The 12,885-nt window shown below is 34.1% G+C and overlaps 1 protein-coding gene across 2 annotated transcripts; it reads right to left on the reverse strand.

Annotated features, from left to right (window-relative positions):
• Positions 1-1,803: 1,803 nt before the first annotated feature.
• Positions 1,804-12,609, reverse strand: LOC105220422 (glucose-induced degradation protein 4 homolog). Of its 2 annotated transcripts, none has more exons than XM_054231701.1 (4): positions 12,463-12,609; positions 3,991-4,151; positions 2,425-2,592; positions 1,804-2,125 (listed from the first exon to the last, which is right to left on the reverse strand). In XM_054231701.1, the coding sequence occupies exons 2-4, from the start codon at positions 4,132-4,134 to the stop codon at positions 1,829-1,831; spliced, it is 609 nt and encodes a 202-aa protein (XP_054087676.1). In that variant the 5' UTR covers positions 4,135-4,151; positions 12,463-12,609; the 3' UTR covers positions 1,804-1,828. The 2 variants fall into 2 exon arrangements, with proteins under 2 accessions (XP_054087676.1, XP_054087677.1); XM_054231702.1 differs by lacking the exon at positions 12,463-12,609 and adding an exon at positions 12,174-12,456.
• Between the last annotated feature and the right edge of the window lie 276 nt (positions 12,610-12,885).

Genomic DNA, 12,885 nt, shown 5'->3' on the forward strand with positions numbered 1-12,885 from the left:
AATCGAACAGGTGATCTCAGCTGTGAAAAATTTCCCGTTATCCAGCTGATTCTTTTGCTACTTGTAGGCAAATACAATGTTAAACAGTCATCATACACATAGGACGATCAAACGGACGGACTTCACACATTCAGTTTGTACATGAACATTTACCATTTATTTTAAATAAAAGTGTATTACGTATAATTATAAAGTTGAACCAAGTGCGTTTATTTGGAAGGGCTATCCTACATATATATTTCCTGAAAGGACCACACATTCTGGCCACACCTGAACCAGGCATGGAGTCGCTATCCTTATCCAACAGATAGAAAATAATCAAAATTCTCCATTATAATTTCAGCCGTCGATGGAAAGAATATTTAAGAGACCTCCGTAAGAGGTACCGATGGCAAACGTCAGAAAAGGCTCCAAAGCGTGGTCTCAATCAATGACGGTTGTCTCCTTCCTACTGAATGACGCCCTGGTCGTAGAGAAGCTTCAGTACAGCTCCGACGGTCATATTCGCGTAGTCGATTTCCGCACGCAAACTTGAACATTAACCAGACCGCTCGTAAAACGTTTTGCCAACAGCCGGTAAATAATAAACAGATACAAAACCGCAACCTCAACGACGTCTGCAGATCGTCCAGGCCGATCGCATTTGCCTGATTTGCCTGGCGCCTACCCTCACCACACAGGAGTGTACGTCCAGTTATCTGTGCCAAATGTGTATGCCTCCGCACCACTCGCTCCTGCACCGCAATATCAGCCCCAAAACCGGGCGACACCCTGCTCCATACAATCGCGGGGGTAGAAGACGTCCAAAACGGCAGCAACAACAAAGGCCGATAACCTCTCCGGAGGACTCCCGTTCGTGGCAACATTATGACGCTATACGGCGGCACCGGACTAGGCCACAATCCCTTCGTCCAATCGGCCTCAGCAACGTGGTAACCACCCTGCAACATCTTTCGATTAACAAACCTTCCGGCGGCCCAATCTTTTTTCTTAATATACATAAATTAAAAAAAAAGACATATTGTACCTCGTATACACTTAACAATAAACTCAAAATATTATTTTGTGTAACCCTTTCGAAGGGAAAACGTAATCTTATAAGGTGAAATAAAACAAATGCCAAATCATACAAATCCAAAAGGGAGAAAACATAAAGTGAAATAAAACAGAAAAGAAAGAATAGAAATACAACATCACTTATTTATTTCGATCGGTATATGAAAAAGACGAAGTTTAACATAACATAAAACCCTAACTTAACAAAAAAAGATAAACCAGGTTAGACTTAATTAATTCCATAAGGTAAAATAAATACCTCTACCTTCAAAATCCATTAAAACTAATTTTAATTTGTGACCCGATTACCAGACCAATTTGAAGTGCGGAAAAAACATTAAAAAAATGGATTAAATTTCAGTTTTTTCGACATATTGGCTATAAGGACACAAAAAACATTGATTTTGGGGTTTACAGTCATCTAAGAACTTAAAGACGGACTTATTCTGAGAAGTCTGAGAAGTTTACCAAAAAAGTCAACATTAAAAAAGTTAGAGACCGAAGAAAAATATGCCTTTCTCTTACAATGGGCAACTTTGATGAAAAACTTCAACAAAAATTTTTGTATGAAACCATGATTGTAACTCAAAAAAGTAATGATACAGTTCGATTCGTAGGACCCGAAATAGGAGAAAACCGTCGAATTTGGTATTGTCTTTTTTTTTTTGAAAAAAAACTATCACAGTGTAATTAATACACTTAAACCATTTTGTATTAGATAGATATATATTGCAAAAGACTTAAAAATTTCGAATAAATAACTATTTTTATTTTATCTAAATTCATACACTTCCGAAGAATTTTCAGGTATATGTTCCAACTCAATAGATTGGTATAGCTCTGATGAGCGGTGATAATAATAACCTTCCACTTTGCCAGTAGATTTAATAAAGCAAATATAATAAAATCCAGCGAAAGACGCCCCATTTATATCCTTTATCGTGTGATCTGGCACTAGGAAATGTTCCTTCCATCGCATAAAGACATAGTCGCTGTTTGCCAAATTTTTAAAATCGAAATTATCTGAATTAAATGTCTCTTCGTACTCAGAAAAAGCAGCAAATTTACTCTAGAAGTAGAAGAAGGAAACAAAGTAAATACATTAAAGGGAAAAAAACACACGACTGATATGAACTCGTTATGACGAATAAATTAGTTAAACTAAGTATATATCCGGTAAAGTACTTTCAAAGGAGCAAGCCTCAGGAACTCTATTGAAAGATTCCCTTATGCAAAATAAATACTCAAAATATCAATTATAATATATAATTTGTACGATTTAAAAATTAATGCGTATTGATGTTCCTTTGAGATGACAGCGATGTTTTTTATAAACACTAGATAGAATTATTTCTAAATCATTCTTACCCAATGACCTTTGTCAACGTCCTCATCTGCCTCCCATTTTCTAGTTAAAAATGGATATTTCTTCGATATAATTTCTCCATCAAAAAATGTTGTAAGTGTTGGAAATTCGAATGTCAATCCATTAATTTTTAAATATCCACACAAAAATGAATTTTGCAAGTCGATATGCTAAAATATAAAAGTAATATTTTATATATGCAAATATTTATTGGAAATAATTTCATAAACGGTGTTATGACTATTACAGTTTACAACTCGATTCTCTCTAAGTTGAAATTGTACAATTTCGTATAATCGATAGCAACACTACTACGTCGTACTACTACGATTATTCGAATAGTTGTTCTGCTGCGACTATTCGAATAGTTGCTCTGCTGCGAGTATTTGAATAAATGAGAATTGTTTGAAATCCAAGCAGCCTTTGATTATACCCTCGCAACAAAGTTGCTAAAGTTGTTCACATGACGGTTGTTTGTGTCACCCAGAAATAAAAGAGTAAGATATGGGGTTATATATATAAATGATCAGGGTACGAGTGGAGTTGAATCTGGCCGTCCGTCCGTCTGTAACTTGACTTGGCAGAAAGGAGCTGTACTCAGATTTTTTTACAAAATAGAGCATGGGCGTGGCGCCGCGCACTCATGGGTCAAAAACCATATCTCCGACACTACTTGACCAATTTCAATGAAATTCGGTTTATAATATCTTCCTAGCTTCCCAATGATACGTTGTGAAAATAGTCCAAATCAGATCACAACCACGCCTACTTCCCATATACCAGAATTTTGAAGTCGATCTGAATCGTGTACTTTACAATATATATAGTAAGCACTAGTGGAGATATCGTAACAAAACTTTGCAAACATACTGCATTTAAAGAGTGACATGCCCTTCTAAAAATCACCGAAATCGGTCCATACGTTTTCAAGACCCTGTATATCGAATATGAGGACCTCGATGCTTCTAAAAATTTTTTACCGAAAATATAGGTAAGTCTCTCAGATATTTGGAAGAAATTCCGAGAAAATATTTTTTTATTTTAATGACATGTTTCCGTGCGAAAGATGAGTAATCGGGTCATAACTTCCCCTATCTCCCATATACTGCATATTAGGGTTTCCAAACTTTCAATGGAATTTAAATTGTTTGTTATATTAATAACATTAAATCAATAAATTGCGAGAGTATAAAATGTTTTTTGACACCCGAACTTAGCCCTCCCTTACTTGTTTTTGTTTGTTTTTATTTGTAAAGATGTAAATTGTGCTCATTTTTCGTGAGTTTCACTTTTTTCAATAAAAATAGAAATTTAATGAACTTCCACTATTCGAATTGTCGACAACGAACGGTTAACGGGATAGTCGGAAATGAGCGGTTAATCGAATAATCGACAGCTTACTACTATCCGGATACTGCAAACCGAATATTATTATTTGAATAATCCCTATCCGGTTAATTTGGTTAGTCGAATACTAAGAGCTCTAATATAAATAGAAACAATTTAAAGTAGCACTTCATTGCAAATTCATTTAATATGAAATTTATATTTCAAAATTAATAATATACCTGCAGAACCACTTCTACATCGTAAGAATTTCCTTGAGATTTTTGGAATCCTTTAAATTTTGATCCACTATACAACATCGTCTCTCGGATCCCTTCCTGAGATGAATTAGAAGGAAGTGCTGGTACTGCATAACTAACAGGCATATCTTTTTAATTAGGAACTGAAAATGTACATAAGCAATATTTCTATAACTATTTTTATATGGAAATATCAATTAAATAAGAAATTCTTTCCAATTATTAACAGTCGGTTTCACGAAACAAATTTAAGTGAAAAATTATCTATTTCAGTTTCACCATTTGACTTAATTTTTATTTAAATGATCTCGCTTTGCCAATTAATTATTATTTAAATATTAGGCGTGTTTTATTTGACCACCACAAGCTAATAGCTAAATCATGGACAAATAAAACGCATTTAGCTTATTTCATATCTTCGCTTAAAAATGAATTGTGTTGGCAATGCGGGCCCGAACTCTCAGCTGAAATGTAATTTATTTGAAAAAAAAAGTTGAATTTATAAATCAAATTTCCTTTTGTTTACCGCTGTTATATAATATTATATATAATATTCTGAGCTTGTAAGGAATCTACAATCATTATTAGATCCGGGATGGTCTAAATAAATATGGATAAAGTTCTATAGAATTTAAAATTTTGGTTTGTTTATATTTTTATCTGTCAAAATGGGGTTTCTCGCTATTGCCAACTACATCTTTTTGGAAAAAACCCAACTATTGTGAATGAAAAAAAAAACGATGAACTGGCAATGCCTCTAGTTCAATATACAAGCTATGATAGCTTATGACAAGCCAACATAATTATGTTGGCTAAGTCTTCCATACAAAATAAGCTAACAGCTTAATTTGCTGGTCAAATAAAACACGCCTATTGTCATATGTAACAATGGTTACGTTTTTCTATCAGCTGATTTCCAAAATTTTTTTTCCATTCTGAAAATAAATAAAAAATTTTGTTTACATAAATATGCTTTTATTCTTTCTAACATTCATGCCTGTTCATTGTTTGTATGTCAATTTTGAATAATGGTGAAAACCAGAAAACTTAAGTACAAAGTTAAATAAAATTAAAAATTAAAATTATATAGAATTTAATTTTCAATGAAAAAATTTCATGAAACCGAAATGGAAGAATAACATTTTATTGAGTACTTAACATGAAAGTGTTTCAATGAATAGGAATGACATAAGTATGCCATTTCGGGCAAGTTAATCTTGGAAATATTTTCTGATAGCTGGCATCAACTACTAATTATAAAGCTAACCTCGGGGTAATTGTTTGCCATTTTAACATATACGGTTGTTCACAATGAGTACTGCGGTAGTATTTACAATGCATACAGCGAGAACAAATCGCACAAAAAAGTGCTGTTATTTTTTTAATGATTTGTAAGCAATGTCTACTCATATTTATTAGTGGTACTCATTTAACGTCGTAAACGTATGGCAACATCGCAAAATTACAATATCGTAAAACAGCTGTTAATTTTTATGCATTTCATTTTACGACAATCTTGCAAATATGCGAGACCTTTTTCAGTGGTATTCATGGCATGCTTACAATTAATTCACAATAAGCTGATATTACTACAATATTGCCAAAGAGCGCTCATTTAACATTTGTTGCCATATTGCAAATTTACTATATTTATATCATTGCAACGTTAAATGAGTACCACTATTATATATATGTATATAATACTATACGACAAAATCTACCTTTTTGGGTATTGGACCAAACTCATTCCTCTTAATTCAATGGTGTATATGGGCAATATTTTCACAGTTTCCGTTTTTACATGACATGTTGTTGACATGTTCTGTAAAACGTTGCGTTTTTCTAACATCAGTAAATCGTTTTGTCGCCCTATTTGGAAATCGGAATGGCCTTTTTCATATTCGGTAAGTTAAACGATAGCGATTTTAAAGTAAAATCTATGATTTGTTCAAGTATCATTTATTACAATGTACAGTACTTGCCCAATAAATTACGAACGAGTTCAAACATTTAACGCTTTTTAATATTTCATTCTATTGTGGCAACTTCATTCGCTTTTATTTCAAAAACTTATGCAAACATAGTAAGATATAAAGTATAGAATTTTTTTCTAAAATACGCCAAATGCTTATGTTTTTATTAATGATTAAAGTAAGAACTCTGCATCCTACGTTCGTAATTCATTGGACAAGTACGGTACGTATTTAATAAAGAAAATAAAAACAATACTATTATATGTATATCAATAACCATATATTGGTCACTACTCTGCCTGCTATCTTTGGGCTGATCGCTTGTCAAAAATTTTACATGTGAAAGCAACAACAAAGTTATCCAGTTGTATTTGTACAACAGAGTATGTGGATCAGAGAGCAGCTTCGGGTATGTTCGAGTGTGTTCAATCACATTAGCTTAAATTCGGTACGAGTGTGTCGTAACACTCTTCAAACACGTGTTCGATCGAGTTTGGAGCCCGAAGCGAAAATAACGCAAACGAACAATCACGACGGTCCTATCTTCGAGTGCAAGCAGCAAACTCGGATTTTATGTATATTATATTTTCGGGTGTGTCGTGCACGTGTTGATTGTGATCGACACACTCGAGTGGCACTCGAAGACCAAAAAATAATAGATAAACATACGTACACACATATGTATGTATGTTGGCGTCGGGATGACGCGTTCTGTCTTAGCTTTTTTGGTTGAATAATTTGAATATTAGACGTACATAGTACATATTATAAAAGAATAATTCAATTTAAGAATAGAATTCACTCAAAACTTATTTTATTTATTAATTCATAAATCATAAATAAAAAACATTTCATTGCACTTAAATATTTTAATTTTTTTTAAATCACAAATTTCAGGTGTAGACCAGATAAGGTGCTTGTGCCATTGGAAATGTTCTCACAACCCGAATTTTCTATCGTTGTCATTATGAATTATAAAAAGTAAACAAAACAAACAAAACCAATAATCGTTGACAATCACTACGCAATAATAGCATGACTGCCAATTACATACATACATATTCTGAAATTTTGTGCACACTCGTGTGTGACTCGATCACATTCAATACGATCGGGTTAGAGTGCCAGCTCGTTCACAAACGAGTGTCAACTCGGCACTCTGTTAAAACAAGCATATATGCTTGTGTTTCGAGTGTCGCGAAAGGCTCGTTCGTTTTGAACATGTCTCCAAGCGATCAATACGTGTATTCATACCGAAAAGTTTGATCAAACAAAATCAGAGTGGACATTCGAGTGTGCACGAAAATGATATATCCGTTGCAGCTCTCTGATGTGGATACCACATTAAAAATTCTATCGCAGCACTAAGCAAGTTTTGTTACCATATTTAGGCACTTCACAATAGAAAAATGGTTCAAAGGACAAATTATTTTCCAAAAGGACAATACAAATATACTTCTTTTAATATTTTTAACTTGATATAAACTATAATTAAACAGAAAACGTAAAGCATTTACGCAGCTAAGAACATTTTTACCGTTATTGGCGCCAGTACAACAATTAGCAATAAGAAGCAATTAGCATTTAGTGATATATTAGGTCCTTTTTTATTGAAATTTTAACTTTAAAAATGGTCGGGCGCTGAGATCAATTTAAGTATCGTAGTGGGTCCTCGTGCGTCTATAGAAAAACGTGAATTAATGAATATTCGTTGCAAAACTGGAGGACTTTATTTATTTATAGTGTTTCTACTGTCCAATACATAATGATCATGGTCGTAGAGGTCAAACGTACCGTTTGTCAGTGAGTAAATAGAACATTCGGGGTTAAGATTTGACGACTATTCAGTTGGAGTGGGAGAAAATATGGGTGCGTTCAAGCTACGTAATAACTGCAGCTGTACCGCTGTTTCATATTTGCCACTATTTTGCTAATATGTTGCTTGTTTTGCCAACAAATTTTGTAATATTACTAGACATGAAAAGGCAAGATCTCCAGATTACGAATATATATAAAAGTTGGCAAATCTTAATATTTTACAAACGAATAAAAGTGAATAAAAAAGGACATGAATTATAATAATTTTATTCCTTTCTCATGATAAAAAAAGCAATGCACGAAAGATTTTTTTTTATTTTCATCAATTTTTATTTTACTTAGAAATTTGCTTTTAATAAGCATTTTAATTTTTATTAAATTTTATCAATTCACACAATAACAAATGGGTTGCATGCTGACAAAAAATAACCATTGCCATATCTAAAATATTTTAAAATGAATCAAAATATATAAAAAGGAGGGATTATAGCCCATATACAAGAACCACTAAACTATGATAGGTAGTGAAAAATATTTAAATATTTCTCTAACGTTGATTAACCCCGGTGTTGGCTCGACCAGGGCTATGTTTTTGAAGCGCGGCTGAAGGCCGCCAATGCAGAAAGTAAATCTACTTGAAAGAACTGAGAACACCCCGAGATATAATTTAGTGTAAAATCCCTCTATTTTATTTATTTTGATTCATTTGATAAACGTTTAGATACGGCAATACTTATTTTTCCTCAGCATGCAACCCTATTGTTATTGTGTGAATTGATAAAATTGAATAAAAATCAAAATGCTTATTAAAAGCAAAGGGGATACTATACTAAAGCCAAAGCAAATTTCTAAATAAATAATATAAAATAAATACATATGTGGAAAGAACACGATTTTAGATTCTGGGGCGCCAAGATTTGAGACCATTTTTATGTTAATTAGCCCAAAATAAACACTTTTTACTAAATAAAAAAAATTGCTATCTCGCACCGCTTACGAGTTAACAGCAGCCAATGCGCGCACTTTTGGGGAAAACTTTAGTATACCGTCCCACGATTTCGGGGTTAAAATGAATATGGACGGATAGAGGAGGATCTCCAGATTACGAATATATATAATTATTACCGCCGCAAACTTATAGTTTCTGAGATAAATTAATTAAATTCTGAGACTCAGAACTCTCTCTTCGTAATCTGGAGATCCTCCTCTATCCGCCCATATTAATTTTAACCCCGAAATCGTGGGACGGTATACTAAAGCCGACCCCACTTTTGCATTGATGCATGTGTTATGTGATTAATTGGCACGATTCCGATTACTTTGGCGGTCGGGGTTTGACAACTCCGATATAACTCCGGTATAAATGGGGTATCGGGTGAAAGAGGAAGCTCTCCAGAGAAGGAATATAAATAAATTATTTATTCTTTATTGGACTTACAGTTTTTGAAATATTCATGTTTAAAAGTTCAATTTTTTCTATAAATAACACATGGTATTTCACACACTGTAATGCTATTTTTTCACATTTTTCACATCACATATTGAAAATTACACTATTAACATTCAATTTAATTCAAAATATAGATTTATTTAAGGTCTTTAATGCAAAAATTGAGGATGGAATCATATGTAGAAGTTCACGTAAATGAGGAAAGTTTTTGATTGTCATTCACTTGGGAGTGACCAGAAACGATTCTTCTCCACATGATTCAAGCAGCTCACGACTTCCGGTTTTAGACCAGGCGAGCTAAAGTGAGAAGGCGAACCCGCTTCTGCGGTTGTGTGTAGGGCTTGGGACCCACCACATAAAAACGGAGTACCAATGAAAAATCGAAAAAAAAGCCTCGGATGAGACACCCCCCTTTTGATGACGACCCCTGCAAACGTTTTAAGGATAATGATATAAGGGCATGCACTTGGAATGTCCGGACCCTTAATTGGGAAGGTGCCTCTGCCCAGCTAGTTGATGTCCTCATACGACTTAAGGCTGACATCACCGCCATACAAGAAGTGCGATGGACGGGACAAGGACGGAAGAAGGTGGGTCCTTGTGACATCTACTACAGCGGACATATAAAGGAGGGCAAATTTGGTGTTGGATTTGTGGTGGGAGAGAGACTCCGTCGCCGAGTCCTGACATTCACCCCGGTGGATGAACGTCTAGCCACAATCCGCATAAAAGCGAGGTTCTTCAACATATCTCTTATTTGCGCCCACGCCCCAACGGAAAAGAAGGACGATGTGACCAAATATGCTTTCTCCAGGGTTTTTTTTCGCGTAGAACCCTTTTCATTAAAAAAATAACCCTGGTCGAGCCAAAACCAGGTGTGTTCGAAGTTTTTTCGCGTAGAACTCTTTTCTGACCAAGCCAATGCAAGTGTTAGCAAAATAAGAGACTGTCCTCGATATGATTTTTAACATTTATTTTGTTAAATAAGAGAAGAGAAATTTTGGCAAAAAAAGAGGAATTTTCTCAAAAAGGGGAATTTATATATGGTATCTACTATGTGGCAGCGCTCGTTTTCCGCATAATTGTAAACACATAAATCTTAGAGTGAAAAGTGATTTTTAAAATAAGTAATTTTTGTTTAAAAAACTTTAAATAAATGTAAAATTTGAATTTTATTGAATGTTAGTAATCTAATTTCAAATATTTGAAGTGAAAAATTTCTTTCACTTTAGTATACTATCCCAGGCTTTCGGTAATAAAATGGGTATCGTTGGAAAGATGAGGTTCTTCAGATTAAGAATATATAAATATATATATAGCTGCAGCTGACTTATAGTTTTCAAGATATTCGCACTTAAAGATGAAAAAAGTACAACTTTTATCTCGAATTTTCACAATATATACAGAATATTTTAATAATATTATGCACTTATTTTACACATACACTTCACCACATTGTTTCTGCATATTTATTTAATAAAAATTATGACGAAAATAGCTGTAAATAAATATTTAACATTTTAAACAAATCTTCGTCTTAAAAATAGTAAAATGGTTGCAGGTTGACAAGTAATCAGTGTTTCCATATCAAATATTTTGCAAAAATTATAAGAATAAAAATAAACAGAAAAAAGAAGGATTATACACCAAATATATAAACCATAATGGTGTTATGACTAATGCAAAATCTCGGTATTACCTTTTCTTTGATAACCCGCGGTGATGGCCCGAATAGGGTTATTTTTTTAAAGCGCGGCCGAAGGCCGCCAATGCGGAAAGTATTTCTACACGAAAGAACTTTTAATTTCCCTCACTTATAGTACATACAGTTGATATCATAAACTTTCTTTATATTATCTTTATACAATCTTTTTATAGGGCATTTGTTTTCTGCATTTGGGGTATTTATTTATTTGGATTCTTCTAATTCGTTTGCAAAATATCTGATATGGCAACACTTATTACTTGTCAAACCGCAACCCTTTTTGTTATTGTTGAAATTAAGAGATTTGTGTAAAATGTTAAATATTTATTTACAGCTATTTTCGTAATAACTATTTTTAAATATATTCCTGCTCTGGAGACACTCCTCTTTCACCCGATACCCCATTTATATCGATCGGAGTTGTCAAACCCCGACCGTCAAAGTAATCGGAATCGTGCCAATGTTAGTAATCTAATTTCCAATATTTGAAGTGAAAAATGGGTCGGCTTTAGTATACTATCCCAGGCTTTCGGAAATAAAATGGGTATCGTTGGAAAGAGGAGGTTCTCCAGATTAAGAATATATATACATAAAGCTGCAGCTGACTTAGAGTTTTCGAGATATTCGCACTTAATGTTGAAAAAACGAATGAGAAGAACCAAACGAATGAGAAGAACCAAAATAAATAAATACCCCAAATGCAGAAAACAAATGCCCTATAAAAATATTATATAAAGATAATATAAGGAAAGTTCATGATATTCACTCTATGTACTATAAGTAAGGGAAATGAAAAGATCTTTCGTTTGAGATACTTTTCGCATTGGCGGCCTTCGGCCGCGCTTCAAAAAAATAACCCTGGTCGAGATAACACCGGGAGTTATCAAAGAGGGGAAAATGAAAAGTTCTTTCGCAAAGAACTTCTTTCCGCATTGGCGGCCTTCGGCCGCGCTTCAAAAAAAATAACCCTGGTCGAGCCAACACTTGAGTTAGCAAAGAGGGGGAAATGAAAAGTTGTTTCTTGTATAACTACTTTCCGCATTGGCGGCCTTCGGCCGCTCTTCAAAAAAATAACCCTAGGCGTCTGCGGTACCTATTACCCTATATATTTTTGAATCGGGAGGACGTCCTCTTTCCAACGGTGTAATCAGATCGCGGCGCCACAGTAATCGGAATTTTGCCGATTAATTGGCAAGTTCTTTCGCGTAGAATTACTTACTACATTGGAGGTCTTCGGCCGCGCTTCGAAAAAATAACCCTAGTGGAGGCCACACCGGGGGTCTTAACCTGGAAGATCTCCTCTTTCCACCATAACCACTTTATCACCGAAATCGTTGCTATAGTAAAGTCTTCCCTTGCAATAATACAGACAATCCGTATGCATGTTCATAAATAAATTTTAAATTGGCAAAGCAAAACAATCACTGACAACATAGAAATGTTTTCATGTTAGTTATTTGATTCATATAGAATCATCGTGGATTAGGATATTGACGTGATTCACTCACTTTTGCCGAATTTTCAAATATGAAATATGTTAACTATACTTTATTTTAAGATGCTTTCAAGAAATAAATTAATCAACATTACTCGCCGTTTATAGAAGCAATAATTATTGCCACATAGAGGGAATTCACATACACCTTTACGGGGCATCTCGATAGGCAGAGTATTATGGTATGACAAATTTTTTGCTTTTCATAGTGCGTTCCCCTGCAAGACGAGTACAGTTACTAATCTTATGGAATATTGGTTACCGGTAAAGAAAGCTTGTATTATTTTTTTGGTCTCTTTTGTTCTAGCAGCAGGAAAAAAGTTACCATTTCTCCTCTTTTACGGCATGTCGGTGTGATTATCTTGCTCGCTCTCTCTCATTAATTTTGGTGCCAATGCTGCATATGTCTTTCTGCTCTAATATTTCTTTGTTTTGG

This window comes from Zeugodacus cucurbitae, chromosome 5 (genome assembly GCF_028554725.1).
Source record: "Zeugodacus cucurbitae isolate PBARC_wt_2022May chromosome 5, idZeuCucr1.2, whole genome shotgun sequence".
NCBI classification, from domain to species: domain Eukaryota; kingdom Metazoa; phylum Arthropoda; class Insecta; order Diptera; family Tephritidae; genus Zeugodacus; species Zeugodacus cucurbitae.